This window comes from Anguilla rostrata, chromosome 4, assembly GCF_018555375.3.
Source record: "Anguilla rostrata isolate EN2019 chromosome 4, ASM1855537v3, whole genome shotgun sequence".
In the NCBI taxonomy this organism is placed as follows: Eukaryota; Metazoa; Chordata; class Actinopteri; order Anguilliformes; family Anguillidae; genus Anguilla; species Anguilla rostrata.
Window position 1 is genome coordinate 59,664,577 of NC_057936.1, and position 21,558 is coordinate 59,686,134.

The 21,558-nt window shown below is 51.6% G+C and overlaps 1 protein-coding gene across 1 annotated transcript in view; it reads left to right on the plus strand.

The window, feature by feature from the left end:
* The first annotated feature begins 12,980 nt into the window (after nucleotides 1-12,980).
* The window catches only part of pik3r3b (phosphoinositide-3-kinase, regulatory subunit 3b (gamma)), a 90,452-nt gene continuing 81,874 nt past the window's right edge, over nucleotides 12,981-21,558 (plus strand). Inside the window, exons 1-3 of the mRNA XM_064333635.1 lie at nucleotides 12,981-13,014; nucleotides 15,963-16,058; nucleotides 16,382-16,459. Of these exons, the coding sequence (XP_064189705.1) occupies nucleotides 12,996-13,014; nucleotides 15,963-16,058; nucleotides 16,382-16,459 (193 nt within the window). The 5' untranslated portion in view covers nucleotides 12,981-12,995. The remainder of the gene's footprint in view (nucleotides 13,015-15,962; nucleotides 16,059-16,381; nucleotides 16,460-21,558) is intronic.

The following is a 21,558-nucleotide window of genomic DNA, read 5'->3' on the forward strand; positions in this document are numbered from 1 at the left end:
CCATTATGCTTATGTGACAGGAACGTTTTTCCTAACTCCTAGCTTTTAGCAGGTATCTCCCCTGCGATCTGTTGTTTGTGAATGTTTCCATTTCCTTGCTGGACACATTTTGTTGTTTTTTTTTACTCTAGTTTGTAAGCTCATAATAGGTCTTTGTGCGGAGGTGTGGGGAGAACTGGTTTATTCCCTCAGTCCTTTGTTATTGTGAGACAGAGAAAAAAAGATCAGTCTTATTCTTGTTTCCCTTTTTATATCAGATTTGATTACTCTGTAATTAGATCAGGACTGTGCCTCTGGAAGATTTTCCCATATACATTCTTTTCATTTGTTATCTGATTAAAGTCAGCTCATGGGCCTCCAGCTCCTGATATAAAGGCACTGCCTTTTATTTAATGTCAAGCTTAATATAGAGAGATAAGAGAGAGCAACTTAATGAAAGATGAAGTTAATGAAACTGATAGCGGGAACCATTGAATCTTATCATAATTATAAATAATGTCACCTATGTAATTGTCCTTATGTGGTAAGAGCCTTGTGTTCAAGTTAATTCAAGTGAACCTGGGTGGCATTTTTTTAATCAACTACAATTCCCAGGAGGAATTCTTCAGGATCAGGTCCCAGTGAAATGTTGAAGTGTAGCCCACACGTGCTGTCTTTGGGAAATAGGTGGATAAATATTAAGAGCGTGTCCATTAATTGGAATTCTCTTTCCCGATTCCTGTCCAGCTCCATTAATCTGTGACTGTTGTGGGGAAAGTGATTTAGATCCTCCGCACAGAATCTGTTCGCTGAAATTGCACCTGCATCACCGCCATCACAATGCTAATTGTTTCGGTCAGTTGATAAGCTCTCTTATGCTTGTGTGTGTGTGCACGCGTGCATGTGCGCGCGTGTCTAGTGCTGCGTGTGCACGTCTCTCCCCGAACAGCTTAGATGGATGGCCCACAGCGACAAGTTAGCTCAGTTGAAATTGTTCAGTCGTACTCATCTGCCTGTGCCTCCGTGATTAATAGCGACGTCACGGGCCCCTCGCCAAACGCCTGAGAAACGACCGCGGCGGATTTTTTTAAAGAGCGGATGAGCAGGAGGAGCAGTGCTGGACACTGAGCAGGCCTGAGGTATGACCGCAGTCAGGCGGCTTTAATGACCGGTGAGCCTGGGACCATGTGACGAAACGCGCTGCGTGCTGCATGCAGTGCAGCTCTGTTCATCACTCACACTGGAGTTAAGGGCTCTCGCCTGACAGTCAGCAGGGAAGAGCATGGCTAGCGCAGTGCGTTTTATTCAAAGCTTCGCGTTCAGTCATTTTCCCTTGCACTGTGTCACGGGCGAATGTTCACAGCCTGTGCAGTGCAGCTCTCACCTACCATTGCCCTCCTATTACGGTGGAATGTCCTTACTCTGGGTAAAAGATGTCGGTCTGTTCTTCGGCCGTGTGAAAACTTGAAGTATCGCGGATGTACTTTCCTTGAAGTGGAGAGAATTGTTTGACTTGTTGAAAATGTCACAGCCGTGCCAAGTACAGAGAGTACGAGTCCATTACTCTTTTTTTTTTTGGGAAATGGTTTGAAATGTTCCGAAGCAGTGCCCTTTTGAATAGCCTTTAAAACAACTGGGCCATTAAGTATTGTTCACATTCCAAAACCAATTTCTAAAAAAAATATATGAAAATAAACCGATAATGAGAGGCTGGAAATGTACAGACTGCTCTTGTCCTTTTGGTTAGTTTTGCGGACACCGCTTCGCAAAAAATTGTCATCTGAAGCACAATTCAATTTGGATTCCGTGGAAACAATGGAATTTTAGCGGCTAGCTCGGTAACGAAAGAGCCGGAACGGAGAGGATGGCTATTGCTGTGACCGCATGGCTCGGTGGAGCGCGGAGGTAACATGGCTGCCCGTGCGCGCCTTTCGATCTGGCGATCCGTGTCTACCACCGGTTCTGAAGGCCCCCCTGCCGAGCCGTGCTGAGCGACAGCGTGCGCGGAGAGTGCGCGAACATGACTGATATGGCGCTGGAGCGCGGGGGTAGTTACATATGGCTACTGCCCCTCTGAGACTCTACCTGCACACATGAGCTCTCTTAAAAGTGATGTCTGTTCTAGCGCAATTTTCTGGACCATTGCCTTGGCTGAAAACCTTTAAAAATGATTAATCCCCGCCTTCAGCGGGCGGGGGGGGAGAGTCGCACGCTCTCGACAGGACACCGCGGGAGTCGGTCGGTTCTTGGTCGGGTTTATATTATTTTTTCGGCGGGGGGAAGGGGGCTGCTATCTGCCCCAGGAGCCTTCGGCCCTAAGCGTGGGAATGGTCCTCAGAAGGCCTTGGTGTGTGTGCCGTGCTCACGGTGCAGCTCCTGCAGGCTCCCATCCATTTTAAATGCAGATCCTGCCCCCCCCCCTTTGAGTGTGTCTGTTATAAAATAACTGGGGGGGGGGGGTTAAGCTTCAGGAATGTTGCTTTCTCAGAGCCCAACCCTACTCCATGGGACAGAGTTGAGGGGTGTTCAACAGGTAATTGTGTCTCACAAGCTGTTGAAGAACCATCTTCTGGTCTCATTTGCCCATTCTGGCACTATGACCTTCCTGGAGATGACAAATGGCAGCATGCTTGACTGGACAGATAACCTGCCACTCAAATCATCTGCCCAATCAGATTACAGATCGAAGAAATTCAGCCCGAAACATGCTGAGCGCGTGGGAGAGCTGTCTGTTAGATCCCGGCAGTAGTGCTGAACTGTGCGACCTCTCTGCTTCCATCTACAGAGATATCGCAGGAAGCCATATTGGGGTCACAGGTCATCTAAGCCATATTCTCACCTATACCCCAAAGCCGGCCACTATAACCCAAGTGTGCCGCAAGCCTTTTGTTCACTGTGCCGCTAATCTCCACCTGTGTATTAGCCCTCCCTTCCCAACACCGTGGTCTGCGTACGGAGACAAGGCCGCATGCCTCTCGGCCAATAAGGCGAGAGAGATGCTGCGCTGTCCTTAAATGGTTTCCTTAAAAGTTTATCTGGTTATCACGGTTCTGTCATGGCTCTGCTTCTTCCCATGAGCCAGCAGAGTGCGATACATCACAGGCTGCCAGGACGGTTACCTGATTTACATTTACATGCCGAGTTTGATATATCGAGAAGAGAACTCTTTGTATCTTGCAAATTGGTTCCGCGGCGTTGAAGATGAAGTGTGTAAAAGAGCCTGACCTGAGTGTGAATGGAAGGCAAGCATGTGTGTAGCTGTGCATGCATACATGCCTGCCTGCCTTTGTGTATACACGTGTGCGCGTTTGTGTGTATACATGTGTGCAGCTGTGCGTGTGCATTGATGTGAGTGATTGTGTGTGTATGCGCATATGCACTGCATTTGTGTGTGTTTGTGCTCTTGCGTGTATTTGTGTGTGTGCTGTGTGTCTTTGCTTGTACGTGTTGTAGGATGTCTATGTGCGCTTGCATGATGTGTGCGTGTGCGTCCATTTGTGCTGGCGTGTGTGTGTGTCTGTAGATGCCTGTGTGTGGATGTCTGCGTGTCTCCATGTGCAATCGTATGTGTTGGTGTGTGTGTGTGGATACGTGTGTGTGTGTGTGTGTGTGTGTGTGCTGAGCTGTGTGTTCCTTAGCAGCCTGTACATTAGCCTTGTCTGTGGCGCTCGGTGTGCAGCGGGCCTGCGGCCTGGCCGGTAATGATCAGCACTGACAGTGCGTCGATGGTCAGAGGCTGTATCACAGAGCATTAACACCTCCCCCTACAGCACACTGTCAGAGCATTAACACCTCCCCCTACAGCACACTGTCAGAGCATTAACACCTCCCCCTACAGCACACTGTCAGAGCATTAACACCTCCCCCTACAGCACACTGTCAGAGCATTAACACCTCCCCCTACAGCACACTGTCAGAGCATTAACACCTCCCCCTACAGCACACTGTCAGAGCATTAACACCTCCCCCTACAGCACACTGTCAGAGCATTAACACCTCCCCCTACAGCACACTGTCAGAGCATTAACACCTCCCCTACAGCACACTGTCAGAGCATTAACACCTCCCCTACAGCACACTGTCAGAGCATTAACACCTCCCCCTACAGCACACTGTCAGAGCATTAACACCTCCCCTACAGCACACTGTCAGAGCATTAACACCTCCCCTACAGCACACTGTCAGAGCATTAACACCTCCCCCTACAGCACACTGTCAGAGCATTAACACCTCCCCTACAGCACACTGTCAGAGCATTAACACCTCCCCTACAGCACACTGTCAGAGCATTAACACCTCCCCCTACAGCACACTGTCAGAGCATTAACACCTCCCCCTACAGCACACTGTCAGAGCATTAACACCTCCCCTACAGCACACTGTCAGAGCATTAACACCTCCCCCTACAGCACACTGTCAGAGCATTAACACCTCCCCCTACAGCACACTGTCAGAGCATTAACACCTCCCCTACAGCACACTGTCAGAGCATTAACACCTCCCCCTACAGCACACTGTCAGAGCATTAACACCTCCCCCTACAGCACACTGTCAGAGCATTAACACCTCCCCCTACAGCGCACTGTCAGAGCATTAACACCTCCCCCTACAGCGCACTGTCAGAGCATTAACACCTCCCCTACAGCGCACTGTCAGAGCATTAACACCTCCCCTACAGCGCACTGTCAGAGCATTAACACCTCCCCTACAGCGCACTGTCAGAGCATTAACACCTCCCCTACAGCGCACTGTCAGAGCATTAACACCTCCCCCTACAGCGCACTGTCAGAGCATTAACACCTCCCCCTACAGCGCACTGTCAGAGCATTAACACCTCCCCCTACAGCGCACTGTCAGAGCATTAACACCTCCCCTACAGCACACTGTCAGAGCATTAACACCTCCCCTACAGCACACTGTCAGAGCATTAACACCTCCCCCTACAGCACACTGTCAGAGCATTAACACCTCCCCCTACAGCACACTGTCAGAGCATTAACACCTCCCCCTACAGCACACTGTCAGAGCATTAACACCTCCCCCTACAGCACACTGTCAGAGCATTAACACCTCCCCCTACAGCATACTGTCAGAGCATTAACACCTCCCCTACAGCACACTGTCAGAGCATTAACACCTCCCCCTACAGCACACTGTCAGAGCATTAACACCTCCCCCTACAGCACACTGTCAGAGCATTAACACCTCCCCCTACAGCACACTGTCAGAGCATTAACACCTCCCCCTACAGCACACTGTCGCCCGCAGCTCCTGTCCCCCAGCTCCCTGCCGGACCTCCCAACTTCATGCCGGTCACCTTCTGTTAAGTGGCCCAAGAGCCTCGCCATCACTGTCTGTCTGCACTGTAACTGGAGTATAGCTTGCTTCCGAGTGAACAAGATGCTAACTGAAGTAGCGCGTCTGAATCGGAGCTCCCGGGGAGGCTAGCGAGAATCCGGTTTTGACCGGTAGTCAGCGTGGATCAGTCACGTTACATTTAGCTCAGGGGGGCTTTGCAGTGAGCCCAGCCGCCCCCAGCCGCTACGCTGTGGAGAGCCCGTTGTGCATTCAGCCTGATTGGTTCCCTCCTGAGGTCTCTCCCGGTACGCCAGTATGATTGTCTACCGCAGGGGTGTCCAGTCTTATCCGAAAAGGGCCAGTGTGGGTGCAGGTGTTTGCCTTAGCCCAGCACTGTGACACCTGATTAAAATCATTAACGAATCGTAGCCAAATAACAAATAACATCAGATAACATTGGGCACCCCTGGTCTACCGTCAGAACAATAAGGCCCTCTCCAGCCCTGTTATCAACTGCTTAATACTGTCCTAATTCTCCCCCCTTCCAAACCCAAACCCCTGACTCAGCCCCCCCCCCCCCCCCCAACCCCCCCTCCACTGGTCTGTCTGTGACCCACATTTTCTGGGTGTTTTCCATGTACAATGTGTTCCGAAATGTTCTTAACGTTCTTGAGTCGGCGTGAGCTTCCTTTGAGAAACGAAATGGCTGACATTTCCTAGCATTCCGAGGTGGAGCTTTGTTATTTGAATGCGCGTAATGGTGGGCCAGCTTGCTCCACACTACCTGCCAAAATGTGTCTGGCTCTCTGTGCCTTGCCTTCTTGAACGCCGCAGGCCCGATTTGACCCCAAATTTGGCAACCCGTTTTTTTCCAATTACGCTGGATTTTTCTCGGTTTTTCACTGTACACAAGCCAATCCGTCTGCTGGTTATTTCTTTGTAGCTTTTGGCCGTTGTGTGCAAGGGGCGGTTATGAAAATCCAGCCTTGAAGTCCCGGCTCTCCCCATACGCGGTGCTATCTGCGGACTCTTATCTCCAGCTAATCCCTGAGACTGCAGATATGGACAGGGTGGGGTGCAGAGATACAGTCATAATCGGCCTTTGGTGTGCCGTTTAACTTTTTTTTAAACTAGACGACTCAATCTCAGATCCGAAAGCTGTTCTCAGCACAGTTCTGTAGTGCTTCCCGTTCAGCGACTGTAGACTGTAGTCTGCTTTGTGTTTTAAGCTGGGAGAGCAAGAATAATGTTGTAAGACACACAGGAAAATGAATGGTGACACTGGCAGTACAGTATGTATCCACGGCAGTGTCCCCGCACACCTCGTACGCAGGTAATGTTGCAGTGTACGTCAGACGCAGCCAATGAGCAGCGAGCTTGACACACTGACGGTGGCGCTGTGCACTTGGCACTGTTTATGGACGATGGCAGCGACCGTGTGTAACGCAGGTCCTCAGAAGCCGTGTGTACCAGCGTGTTAGCAGCTCTAGGGCGCGCGCACACACACACCGACAGACTGTCTGCGCACAGCGCCCCCCCCGCCCCCCCCTCGCCCCCCGTTCCCTCCGTATGGCCCTGCCGGCCCGCGGGTCGTCTCCCTGAATCATTAACGCACGCGGACAGGAGCGGCGCTGAGCGTCCATGTTTGTGCGACTCCGTGGCCGAGTCCTTCTTCACAGACAAGCTTCTGGGGGCCGTCTGGGAACGGTGGAGCAGGTACACGGGGGGGGGGGGGGGGGCGTACCTGCGCTAATGATTGAACCCCCTGAACAGATGTAATCTGTAAAGCGCAGCTGGAGTTCGGCCGGAGGGTCTGGCAGTGAGCGATTTGCCGTTGCCGTAGATGCACGCCCACCCCCCCACACACACACATCTCCCCCCCCCACTGCTCGTCTCCCACCCCCCACCGCTCGTCTCCCCCAAATGGAGAGCGACAGGGTCAGGGGGGGCTGTGATGGAGGTCGCCAGTGATCTGTCACCGTTCCCATTCCGGTAAGGGACCCCGTCGCACGGCAGCGGAGAAACGCCCCCCCCCCCCCTCGCCCCCCCCCCCCTCCCCACGAACACGTCTCACCGTGCAGACCCACACCTGAACTGAATGACAATCGCCCACCAATGACACCGCGAACTCCCCTTACGACCAACCGCCGCACCTACCGCCCACCCCCCCCTCCCCCGTAGTGGAAGCAGATGTACATGTGCGACGGGACGGGGGGGGGGGGCATTATTATTTCAGACAAGTGCGGGGGCCCAGTTTAAAACACTGAGTCAATTAAACCGGGGGAAAAAGGGGGCAAGGGGATGGATGAACACGTTCATGGACATGTACTCACCGCCCAGCCCAGCCGCCCGCTGCGGAGAGCGGACAAAACTCCCGGAGAATCAAACGCTGCTCTTATCGCGCAGCTGCAGCGCTTCATTACTGACAGCGTAAGAAGAAAGCTTGTCATTAAGTGGATTCTTAGGGAAGAAGTCTTGGAGGTTCAAGTAATGTATTCAGGATACATTAACCAGGCCAGTATAATGGCATGTAGTGTGTAGCCATTTTGTATCCTGTTCTTTGATATTTTTTTTTGCTGGGATGAGTTATCATCTGCAGTAAATGGTGTTGTGTGTGTCACTGCTTAAACATGGGCATAGATTCCCAGGCCATGGTCCCCAACATCTTGCAGGCTGTGACTGTCCATTGGCCACTATCCGCCCCCTGTCCCGTGCAGAAGCCCCCTGTCCCATCACCGTCCGCCCCCTGTCCCGTGCAGAAGCCCCCTGTCCCATCACCATCGGCCCCCTGTCCCGTGCAGAAGCCCCCTGTCCCATCACCATCCGCCCCCTGTCCCGTGCAGAAGCCCCCTGTCCCATCACCATCCGCCCCCTGTCCCGTCACCATCAGCCCCCTGTCCCGTGCAGAAGCCCCCTGTCCCATCACCATCCGCCCCCTGTCCGTGCAGAAGCCCCCTGTCCCATCACCATCAGCCCCTGTCCCGTGCAGAAGCCCCCTGTCCCATCACCACCAGCCCCCTGTCCCATGCAGAAGCCCCAGGGCCTGGGAGGGGAGGGGCACACAGGGAGACGTGTGAGTAAAGTGCTGGGAGCAGGAGGGCGCTGGCCTACTTTCACTTTCATCAGCTTCTCCGAGCGCTGCAGCAGGCAGACACACACACTCACACACACACACACACACACACACACACACAGGAACGCACGCACACACACACACACTCACACACACACACACACACACACACACACACGCGCACACACACTCACACACAGGAGCACACGCACGCACACACACACACACACACAGGAGCACACGCACGCACACACACACACACGAGCGCACACACACACAAAACTTCAGACCTGCTTTTATCTCCCCCCCCCCTTTAATTATACATGTCTGAGCTCAGCGCGCTCTCGACGCTGGCGCTCGGGAAGGACGACGCGCGCTCTGACGACGCGCCACCCCACCCCTCCCCACCCCACCTGCGCTCCGGAAACAGGACAGGTCCCTGCGCCCCACCCCCCCCCAAAGAGACGCAGGGGAATCCAGCAGCGAAGCCGGCCCACCTGGGAACCCCCCTCCCCCCAGCACACGCCGCAGTCAGAGCGAGCAGTTCCCACATTCTGAAGAGCCGCTGCACGTGCTGGGAGATCATAAAGAGGCTGAAACTGGTTCGCCCAGGATGTTTTTAGTGGGGGCGGGGGGGGGGGGTGACTTGCGAGCGACCTTGTTGCCGTTCAGTGTGCTGGGATTGTGCGGGGTTGGGATGGAGGGCGGGGGGGGGGGGGGGGGCAGGGACAGGCTTGCTGCAGGCTCGGGGTATGCATGCGGTGGGATTGTACGGGGTTGGGGGGGGCGTAAGGGGGGGGGGGTTAGGGGGGAGGCTGCGCAGTAAATCTCCCCCCGCTGACGCGCCTCCTGGGTCGGGACGGGAACATCAGAGTGACTTTGAAGCGCCGTCTGCGCGCGGCGGCGAAACGGCCGTCCCGCGGAACACAGCGGAGTCGGGCGTCCACCGCACCGCCGAGGGAGGGGGGGGCGTGGGGGGGGGCGCGGCTCCCCGCTCTAATCGAAGAGGCATGTGCTCCGTGGCCCCGCCCGTCTCTCCTCCACCCCTCGCCTGCGCCTCTGCCATTGGCTGCGAGGGGAACGTCCCAGCTTCTGCGGGCCCGCTTTTCGGAACGTCCCACGGATGACCTCCCCCCGTCAGACGGTTCTTGGCACCTGCTTTTTTCCGGGGGCCCCTCCCCTCTGCTCCTGGCGCTCCGCTCCTGCTCTCTCGCTCTCTCTCTCTTGGCTCGCTCTTTCGTGCCTGGACAGCGTCGTGTGCGAGAGCGCGGTGTTCTGCCCAAAGCGTCTCTTTTGAGAAAACACTCGGCGGGCCTGCGGACCAGAACATATCTGCGCGGCCGAGCCAGAACATTCAGCGCGAGGGAGAGCGCACCGAAAACAGCCCGCCAGGGAGGGCCAGCTGGCACGGGCGCGAGGGCTGCGCTGAGCCAGGAGGGGGCTGCAGTCTAGACTCAACACAGGTGCAGACATGCACGCACGCACACACACACACACACACACACACACACACATATACACGCACGCCTACACACGCACACACACACACACACACACACACACACACACACACACACACACACACACACACACACATATACACGCACCCTAACACGCACACACACACACACACACATATACACGCACATACACACACACACACATAAACATGCACACATACACACACACACATAAACACGCACACACACACACACACACAAACATGCACACACACACACACACACACACACACACACACACACACACACACACACACACACACACACACACACGTGTACAAGCTGTGATGCTGCTCACACATTGCACTGCATATTGGCCAGGGCCTGAATAGACCCTATTGCCCAATGAGAAAGATAGATTTTTATGGTCTTTACTTTTTTTCAAGTTCTATCTGTAGCTTTCAGAAATACAGTTTTAATGTGTACGTGCAGGAGATATTGACTGATGATTTAAAGAGGTACATCAATAATATCAACATTAAACAAAATACTTTTCCATGATTCAGCCTTAGGCATATTAGCATTACTTCAGCTTCTGCTCACATTCAGATGACTGGACTTTCCCCTTCAGAATTTTCTGGTAACAGAATTCATGGTTCCTTCAACAATGGCAAGTCATCCACCATGTTTGAGTGTTGGTATGATGTCCTTAGTGCAAAATGCTGTATTTGCTTTATGCCGGGCATAATATATCATCCCAAAAGATGTCCATAATATATCATCCCAAAAGATGTCCATAATATATCATCCCAAAAGGCTTGGGGATCTTCCAGGTGCTTTTTTTTTGCAAATGTGAGATGAGCATTGAAACCATTCAGCAAGACAAATATGTACTAATAGAGGAAATCAGGAAGGGGGCAAATACCTTTCAATGGCACTGTATGTAAAATGACATGCTGACTTTCTGGGGGAGATGGTATTGGCTAGTGCTCATAGTGGGTAAAACCCATGGTAACTGCCCTACCTGCCCCCTCCACAGGGGTGGATTTACTGGAGATGGGCGGGAAGGGTGCTCACCCCCGCGCTCCTCCGCTGTGTGTCAGCATGTGAGATTGGTGGGGGGGGGGGAGAGAAGGGGGCGGGCGGAGCACGCTCGCTGGGCTCATCCATCTTCCCAGCTGCTCCCGCAGACAGGGTCACAGGCTAAATAGCATCCATCGACAGGGAGATAGGGGCTGGGGAAACGGATGCGGCGTGACAATGGAAACGCAGTCAGAGTCTGGCCCTGGCGCGGGGGGGGGGGGGGGGGGCTGCGTATCGGCTGCTAACAGCGTTCATCCGGTGGGGGGGGGGATCTGGGTGAGCCGCCACATCCGTCCCGGTGATGCTCCACGCAGCGGAACAGAAACAGCTCAGGCTGGCTTTTAAAGCCCCTACACGTGTCTATGGACGTGCACGGCGGGACCCCCAGCGAGGGTAAGAGACAGCTTCCGTCGACTCGACGGCTGCCCTCTTCTCTGTGGGGAGGTGCGAGCCCCTTGGTGTGTGTGTGTGTGTGTGTGTGCGCGGCGTGTGGGGGATGGAGCTGTTTGAAGTAGGTGCACAGGCCACAGGTGCGCGGGTGACCCCTGTTCCGCCACGCCGGACCGCGTGGGGGGGGGGGGGGACCGCGCCGTGCCGAGCAACATCCCCGCGGGGACAGGAACCCCCGCCTCGCGGCTTCCTTTGATGTTTCCCCTGTCACTCTCCCCCTTCCTGCCTTCTGGGAATTGTGTTCCAGGGAGGGGATGGGGGTGGGGGGGGGGTTGAACCACCTGGAGGATATGAGTGCTGTTCTGGTTGTGGTGGTGGTGGGTGGTGGTGGGGCGGCCGTGTGCCCTTTGACCCGTGGACCCCGCGAAATGTGGTGTCGGAAGAGCCCGAGCGTAACGGGCACATCTCCTTACCTGCCTGTAGCCGCTGAGCGCAGCGGCATCGAGCGCGCCTCCCAAACGTGCCTCCCGAGCGCGCCTCCTCCTGTCTTTGCCTGCTCAGAGCTCCTGCTCCCTAAAACACACACGCTTCTCTCGGCCTGGCTCTGCTGTTCCTCTCCTGATCAGTCCGCCATGTCTCCGTCTGGGCTTCTGACAGTCGCACTGGACAACCCAACCCCCAGCCAGCCTCAAAAAATTACACCGAATTGGAGGGCGTTTAAGGAGTATAGCCTGAGGTTGCTTTGGGTTGGTTAACTGGGAGTTTTTCAGTACAAGTTATTAGCAAAAGTATGTAGAAATAGCAAGGCTTTCCAACTAAAAGACGTTCTTCTGCCACTTTTCTTCACAGAAATTTCAAACAATGAGAAATCCCAACTGTTCTTTTCAGCACTGAAAAACCGTTGCGGACTGTGCATTGTCTGCTCAGACTGAGGGCTCCCCCTGGTGAGACTCAGGAGTAATGCAGCTTTGTTGAATTTAATTGTACTTTCAGCAGTTTATAGGTATGGACAGCTTTTCCACAAGGAGAGGAAAACGTTTTGTCTTGTCAATCATATTTAATTTTGTGTTGTCAATCATATTTATTTAAAGATGAATTGTTATGCTGTAGCCATTATTTAAACAGTAATATTATGGCAATGAAACTGCCATTTTCTTTATTTTAATGTCATTGTTTTGTTATTATTATGCTATTGTAAATGGACATGCACATTCTGACATATGCAGGAGCAGCAGAGAGATGCACAGCCACTGATCCTAGCTTTCACCCGCACAATTGAACCGGCCCCTTGAAAATTAAAAGGGTTCAAATCGCACTTCATAAAGCCGTTGCCCTAAGGAAGCCCTAATCAATAAATTATTTCCAAAAGAGATGGTCTTTTAAAAAAAAACGCAGCTTTGAATTTGTGCGAGTGTTTGTAATGCAAGCCAGCTGGCTTCAGAAGCAGTAACTAAATGCCTTTCTGGTAAAATGCTGATCCTCTCAATAATACCTGTCACCCGGTGCAGGGGAGCTTCCCCCTCGTTACAGCCTGCCTCGCCGCGCGGACCCAGGGAGGCCCGAATGAAAGCCTGAGAAATTGGTTTCTGTCTCCTTAATAGAAAAGGGATAAAATCTTAGGGGCAGGAGCATTCCCATCAAGCCGTGCGGGTGCCGGAGCAGCAGACGCCGCGCACCGATGCATGCAATAACAATGGAGCCGCCGCATTTGAATGGAGTGTTTTATTTACCGTAAGTGAGCAGGTAGCCTACTGGAGCACCAAATGATATTAGCAGCGGGAGTCTGGCTCTCTGCAGCTGCAGCGCGCCCTTTCTGTATTTTCAGGGTGAGCTGCAGGGCTCTGTTTGTATTGTTGTACCCCTCCTGAGTTAAAAAAAAAAAAAAAACACATTTCCTACATTTACACGGCCCTTGAAGCTAAACATTTTTATTTTTTAATTTTTGAATGCAGATGCAGTAAATGAGATGTGTAGTAAAACGCGAGAATGCACATAAGTTGAAATATGTGTTGCGATATGTGGTTGGGAGATATAGATATTTCAGTGTAGGTGTTAATGTTACTGCACCTGTTTCATAAATTTCCTTCACTTGTGGGTGTGAGATTAGGAAGATTTCATTGTGATGCAACACATGGATAGCTGGTCATGTGACCCTCGGCATACTCCGCCGCCTTGTTCCTCTCTAACCCTGGCTGATCAAGTGCCGCGCAATGTGAGAAATTGCCTCCGTGATGGCTTGTGACAGTGACGCTAATCGAAGCACTGTACGTAAAACGAGCAATATCTCTCCAATTGACACCGAAAATGCGTCTGGCCCCTGTGCACGGCACCCGTGTCTCAACATGCCACGGTTCACGCTGACACGCGGCGTGCCATCCTTGGAGGACGCGCGTTGGCGGCGGCTCGTTTCGGGGCTGTGGGAGTCCGCGCGCTTAGCGCCGCTCGGTAGCCGCTCGGTAGCGCGATCGTGCTAATGTCACTCGGCCAGGGGAGGACAGCAGCACACCATCAGCAGGACAACAAAGGGAGCCGGCAAATTAAAATTCGGTTTCCCTTCCTCAGCTGTTTGCACATTCATAAGCCATCCGGGGCGCCGTGGAGGAGCAGACAGGATGTGGAGCAATTAAACGAGCCGCGCGTGGTTTGAATATCAATGTGCCCCCGCTGCACGTGTAGTCCTGGGTCTCCGTGCCTTTGTGTTACCTGCATCAAAGACCCGCTGCCATTTTCGATATAGATGTCCCGGTGTTCCAGTTCTCAACAAGGACTTTTCAAAATACAGTTTTAAAATTTTGGTCACACCGCCGCCTACAATAATCATTAAAACTCAGTATTCTCGGCACATTTTAGCCATCTTGTGACTGGTTTCCCGAACGCTACCAGCCTGCATTATATAAAAATTCAAGGTTGTTTCACTCATTGTTATTCTGTGAGTAAATCAAGTCCACAGCCTCCATATCCCAATGATGCAGATGAATTGACTCTTCACTTCACACACATCAGGAAAGAAAAGCACAGAAATGCTGCTATTGCTATTGTTACCGTAGCATTTGCATTTTCATGACATTTAGAAATATGCATCCCCAATGAGAAAAGAAAAAAATCCCCTAAAAAATTACTCTCTGTACCTATAAGTATTCTTCATTCTGGCTTTTATATATGCACAGATATATACATATGTATGTATATGTAAGTAAGCATGTATGTGCAATCTAATATTTTCTGTGAAATTGTTTGGACAATGGCCTGTGGCAAACCGTGATTCTCATTAGTCCTGTCACTGAAGGGGACTTGCTAGATTACACACAGGGACAACAGCCATGCAGGGTTCAGGCCTGTTATGCATGTGTGGAAACATGACAGTTGCACTATGCACTTCCTCCCTGGAGAATCCACAATTATTCAATGGTAATTTCATGTAAATGGTAGGATCAGCTATGCAGATGGCATTCGGCGAACAGCTCTCCCATTGTGCAAACGCTGATTTATTTGCGTTTTCCCCCCTTTTTTAACCTTTTCCGGCTCAATTTATTACCAAATTATCAACACAATTTACTTAATAAATAAACCGGAGACGGCGCTGCTGGTCGTGAGCGATGGTTTCTGCACGGATGGCCGTCTGAGGCTGGGAAGCTCGGAGATCGTGTCCACCGGTGACGGCGTGATGGACGCCCACCTGACGCCGGCAAGGCCTCTCCGCTCATCTCTTCCGCCGCTCGGCAAGATGGATTCCCTGAGCTTTCGGTGTGGTGTCAAGGTTGGAGCAGGAACGTCCCGAAACGCGCGCTCGTTTAGAGACCGTAACGAAAGCCGCCGTCGTCAAGATGGGCCCGGGAAGCACTGAGAGAGAGAATGGGGCCGTTTTAAATAAAGTTTTGTTAATTTTTTATATATTTCTTTTGACAGGGACAATACACATTGATCAGCATCACTATTCTGTGATGCAAATGTGCCGTATTTAACCAGTTAATGGCCCGGAAAAGGCCGCTGGAGAAAGTTCCAGAAGCCGAGCGCTCGCAGGGTGCCAGAGAGCGTGCGGGGGATGAACCCTCCCCTCCGCGGCTCATCCCGCCGCGCGGCAGGCTGGAGCGGGAGCGCTGATGGCGAGCTCGCCCGTACGGCCGTAAATCCCGCCGCGTTACGCTGCTTCGCCGAAGGGCCCGCGGGGAACAGGCCGCTCGCTGCTCTTCCAGGATCAGCCAACTCCTCCTCCTCCTCCTCAGTGCGAGCTCTTCCTCTCCTGTTGAGGATATTGATGCCTCACGCTGCCCTTTTTTATGCGTTTCTGTTGAGTGTTTGGCCTGCAAATGGAGCACAGTTATGGTGCAGACTGTACACTGCGCCCTGTTGCACGTACCTCTATGGCTCTGTGTGTAGTCTACAACAGAGTGTGTGAGTACCATTTGCTTGTAGTTGCTAATTACAGAATTGGTGAGAAACTTATATTAGTGGTGGAGTACTGATTCACTGATGGTCCACCCAGAAAGTGAAGTGAAGTTCCTGCAGATGGTGTGGTTCAGATGTGGATTTTGGGGCCTTCTGTGTGTGTGTGTGTGTGTGTGTGTGAGTATCTGTGTGTCCGGTGTGTGTGTGTGTGTGTGTGTGTGTCCGGTGTGTGGGCTTCAGAGCAGTTAATCAGGGGCATTGCTGTTTCTGAGCCGTGTGTGTTCTCCTGTCAGGTTCCTCTGGGCAGGTGGATTTCCCCGAAGCGCCGCCCCTTCCGGACCTGGCCCCCTCGGTGGTTCAGAGGCTCACTGAGGCGTTGGAGAGACAAGGTAAGGCAGAGAGCACCCCCCCCCGAAACCAGCCCCCCCTCCACCCCCCGCACCCCACCCCGTGCTCCAGGGGGCTCTGTCCTGCCTGGGTGATCGCGCTTTGGCGAGAACACGTGTAATAAATTCCCTCGCACCGGGATTAGAGGGGAATGAAATTCTAGCTTTAAACCAAATCCCCGTCAGAATCGCTGATGCTCCCATTTGCATTTCCAGGGTACCGCACGGTGCCGTGCGTAACGTTTGGAACGCACAGGTGGACTCTTTAATGAGAGGTCATTTTTTTTAAGCCCTTCTAATGGCTCTCCCTCCGTTCCCCCCCGCAGGACTGGAGAGCGACTGTCTCTACAGGACGGCCTCGGGCGTCTCGGGGCCCCTGGAGCTTCGACAGGCCCTGGACACAGGTCAGCGACCCCCCCCCAAGACGGACCCCCCCACACACACACACACACATCCCTCGGTGCTCATACACATTGTTCTTTCTCAAGAACATTAAACCTTTTTAAATCTCTGGGGATGCTGTTATGACCAGAGTGGGTTTTTTTTTGCAGCAGTAGAAACACAGAGGAATTTTTTTTTTATGAGTCTGCACATTAATGATTTTTTCATGAGGGCTCACTTCCAGAGCTTAGATTAACATATCCGAGTCGACGCTGAAGAGCCCAAACTCAGTATGAACGAGGTATTAATGAGCAGAAGTGAGTCCCGTTAAGTTCCTAATGAAGTTCACGTAAGTACCACCAGGGAGTGCTCTGGCTCAGCACTTGGATGACAGAGAGGGTTTGGATGCCCTGCATCATGCATCACTCAGTCCTGCCTCCAGTGATGCTGAATGTGCATGCTGTGTCCACAGCCTGATCTCTACGAAAGACACCTGAGAAAATTCACACAGGTGTTCTCCGGGTATGTTTAAATATCTTAAAGGCACTGTCAGGGGCTTATGTCGATAAAGTTGAATATTACATAAGTGGAGGAAAATGCTGAGTCACCTGTGCCAGATCATACACGTACCCGCTTTTTGTGTTCTTGGGGATGTATTTTCCAATTCTGTGTTTAGACAGAAACTTTCTAGGCAGCCTGATGACAGTAATTGAATTGGTCCATTCCACCTGCAAGGTGGCCAATGTAGACTCTTAAATAAGTAAATGACAGACTCATTAGTCGATGATGTCACAGTTCTGTCTTAGCTCTGTCCTTACTGGGGTTGACTGTGTGGAGGGGAGCGGTGTTTCTATCTGTATACTGTATTGAAACACATAGACTGAAAACCTGCTTTATTTCAGTCTATAAGAGGATAGCATGCTATGTGTGTGTGTGTGTGTGTGTGTGTAAGTGTATGCGTGTGTGTGTGTGGTTTATTAAGTAATCGCAGCAGTTAGTTTTGTCCTGTGGAATGCACTGTGTTTCTTGGAGTAATTCTTGGCTGTAACCGTAAGCTGAAGCTCGAGTTATGATCCCTTCCCTTTCCTCTTTTTTCATCAGGTCTGCGGTTCCTGTCGTTATATAACTCAAATGGGGGGGGAGGGGGGGTACTCTTAAAAATACATTTATTGTAGCTGAAATGCACCAAGTATGTAATAAGTTCATGTGCAGACACACCAGATTGGTGTGTGCCTCTGCATGACCATATAAAGCCCGTGAAAGCATGATCTCACTGAGCGGGCGATCCGGTCTCAGCCATGTGGACAGCCAATCTGTGGATGTCGTGTGTTGCCATAGAAACAGTCAAACATTTTGTCGCGGACGCTTGGCGATTCCGTTCCCCTCCTCGTTCTTTAACGGCAATTATGCAAGCGTGCAAACGGCTTGCGCGTGACAAACCGCGAAAACATGTTTCTGGTGCAGAAGCAAGAAGGACAAAAAAAAAGACTTTTCTTTTCTTTTCTTTTTTGCCGCTCTTTTTTTCCCCCTCACCCGCAGTACTCCGTGCTGTACGTGCCGCGTCGACCGTTCGCACTGACGAGCGATTTGCCCTGCATAACGGGGCCGTGTTTGGACACCGGCCGTAGAGATGCTGAGTCAGAGCGGCGATGACAGGCGGACGGCCCCTGCTCAGGGATCAGAGATCAGAAGAGGCGGGACCGACCCAGAATAGCGAACCTCACACCGCCTCACCACCGTCCCAGGCCTCCCTCTTCTTCTTCTTCTTCTCCTCTTCTCAGTCAGCTGGGCTTCTTTTTCCTCTCATTTCCTCGTTGACAATTGTGCTGCGCTCAGCAAAAAAAAAAAAAAAAAAAAAATGGAAAAAAAAATGCCGCTCTCATCCTCGGTGAAAGATCGCCGCTGATTGGCCGCTGGTGATGTCATCATGCATGCACCAGTCAATAACCTATTAGGGCTATACATTTTTTACAATCCGCTAGGGGGGGAAAAAAAAGCACTTTTGCTGCCAGGGCTGTTTATTTTGTTTATTTTATTTTATTAACAGTAAATCAGTAAGCCGTGTGATTAACAGACGAGAGGGGATTGTCATGAGGGCCCCGAGCTCCCCGAGCCTTGCTGTAAAGGGGATTGTGTCTCCGCTTGGCAAAGTCTGTGTTTGCCCGTAGTATTTGTTCTGTACGGTATTGATACGGTTGTATAAAGTTGTACCCTGTCTTTAGTGTAGTTCCGCTTGTACTTTCGGTAATATTTCTAGTTATAGTCACAGTCACGGTCTCTAATCCACACACACAAAAATAAGCACACAGCCGGCTACAGGATAAACTGTCTCTGCGCCGTGAGATTGGGCTGCACCAATGCAGGGTCACACGGTTACTCTATGGGACACGTGCACCGTGAGAAACGTACAGCAGCCTGGGCCTTCGAACAAGAAAACATGCTATGACCCGGGGGTTTCCAAAACTCCCCAAAACCCACAACCGACTAAAATATTTTCTTAAACCCATCCCATGTTATATTTTGTCCCTTAAATATGTAACATAAAAATCTATAAATGTAGTGTTTATAGTGTTGGTTACTGTAAATGTCATTGGAAGGAGCTGAACATGTTTTTAAAATGGACCTTTTCGATCCACTGACCCCTCTCGCTACACAACCATAGTTCCTGACCCCACATTTTGGGAACGCCTAATACAGACCGCTTTAATTATGTAACTGACGTGCGGCACCTGCGCATTACAGACACATTATTTCCACACGCTGCCGTTCCTCTCTCTTTTTAGAAATTTTTGCCAGAGCTTTCCGTCGCTGCTTCGCTTTAGGAGCCCCCCGCTCGTGCGCTGATGTCATCGCTGATGTCATTCCTCAGCAGCGGAGCGATTTCCTTCCTCCCGGTCTTTCCGACAGCCTGTGTCTGTGAATCACCCGCTATATCCATGCCTCCTCCTCCTCTCTGGGTGTGAAGGTGGGAGAAATGCTGCACAGAAGCCGCAGCGTGGACTTGATTAACTCGAAATGATTCAAACCTGCAGCCTTCCCCCTTTAAAAAAAAAAAAAAAAAAAAGACCCCCCCCCCCAATGTTTGCTTGTTGAGTTCCCTGGCCTCCCCGGGGCCTGTATTTCTACACAATTTCAAATGACCCTGTCCCTGTAATGACATTATAGCACGTCTGAAAGGACACTTGTGAGCACGCTCAGTTCCTGCCTCATCGTGGAAAGGTGGAGCTGGACCCTGGCGTGGATCCAAATGGAACCCCCCCCCCCCGCCCTTCTGCGTCATCAGCTTAAGGCCCCTGGCACTACGCTATTGCCTCCCCAGGGCATTACTGCCGGCCTGCCCCTCTGGCCCCGCCCTCGGCTGAGTTAACGCAGAACCTCAACTCTTCACCCTTCACGGTCAGTCCCCTAAACCCCCGTCAGGCCACACTCTCCCCCTCCAGCTTTGAGCAAACACCGGGGTGACCGAGTGTCTCAGAATCCGCCTTTTTTTTTCCTGCCGGTTGCTATTCCTGTGAGCCACTCGAAATGTCAGAAGATTCCCAAGAGCGGTTGGAACCCTGATCCCTGTTTTGTTACTGTTGTGCTTTTATTTCTACGTATCGTCCGTGTACATTTGTTCCGGTCGGAGGGAATGATGTCAGCTCCATTGGTCAGCGTCGTGGTTCGAGGGGCGAGGGAGTTCACTTGGGCGGGGCCTACAGCCCCAGCGGCCCATCTCACCCGCAGAGGGACGGGTCCTGTGGTCAACCAGGAATTAAGGCCGCATTTTCTGCCCCGTCCAAAAGGGCAGTGCTTTCCTGGAACTGAGGAGCACTGAGATCGCACACAGGCAGATAATGCTCATAACACACATATAAACATATTTACAGTTACCTACCGTAATGCTCATAATACACATAACCATATTCACAGTTACCTACTGTAATGCTCATAATGCACATAACCATATTCACAGTTACCTACTGTAATGCTCATAATGCACATAACCATATTCACAGTTACCTACTGTAATGCTCATAATGCACATAACCATATTCACAGTTACCTACTGTAATGCTCATAATGCACATAACCATATTCACCATTAACCGATGCTCAGAAAGCACACGTCCATATCCGGCAGTTACTTGGTGCCCATAAGGCACATGGCCATATTCATAGTCACCTGGTCTCATTGGGAGCGTGAGTAAGAAGGACATTCGGTTAACTGACACTCAGAGCCTCTCAGAGTCGAGCCATAGTGCCACGTATAGAACGCTGCCAGTGCCGATTCTGTGCAGCTCTACACCTGGAGCGGACTAACGAGCATCGCTCTGCACGTGCCTCGCGGTCGCGGGAGTGCAGTGGCTTAACGTTATTGACGTTGTCTGTCGTGATGCACTGTGTGTGTGTGTGTGTAACTGACAGGCATGCCTCCCAGTGCGGCGGCTTGTGCTTCGCTTTTGGCGTTGGCGTTTTAGGCATTAGGGGGACAGGCGGGATGTGTCACGTGAGTCCCTGGTGACGCGGCCAGTAAGGATTCAGTGCGCTGAGCTGTCGGTGGATTCCTGCCAATCACTGCGCGTTGCGATCTGCGCTGCAGTAGGAATACAAGTAGAGCGATTGTGTCGAATCAAGTCCATCGGCCTTTGTGATCAACAGCCATACGCAGTCAGACCCCTTTCCGTTCCCTGTGGAGACGTAGACAGTGTATATAGCGCACAGTCAGACCATCCTGACAGCCATTTTCAAAATTTAGTGCTCTCCATTGAAGAAATCGCTCCTGTGCAGGCCGCAAGACAAAGGCAATCATTGCAAGATGGTGCACCATTTGTATTGGAAATATAGCAAAAAAGGATCAAAACACATCAGAACAAATGATAAAGCCAAAGAGGCTAGGCTTCGCATTGCTGAATGTGTCAGCAATAGCAACTGCATTATAATCCCTGTAGCTGCGTTTTAGTACTGTTTTTTCAACAACTGAAAGCTAATCTCACTCTAGGGTTTTGCCACTGATAAAAACAACTGCAACAAAGGTACTGTGGACAAGTCCTAGTATTGAGTTATGTTCCCAGTTAGTTCTTATACTCCCTCCCTCTGCTCTCTCGCTGGTCAGTGACTGAACGTAGTCCACAATAACTTT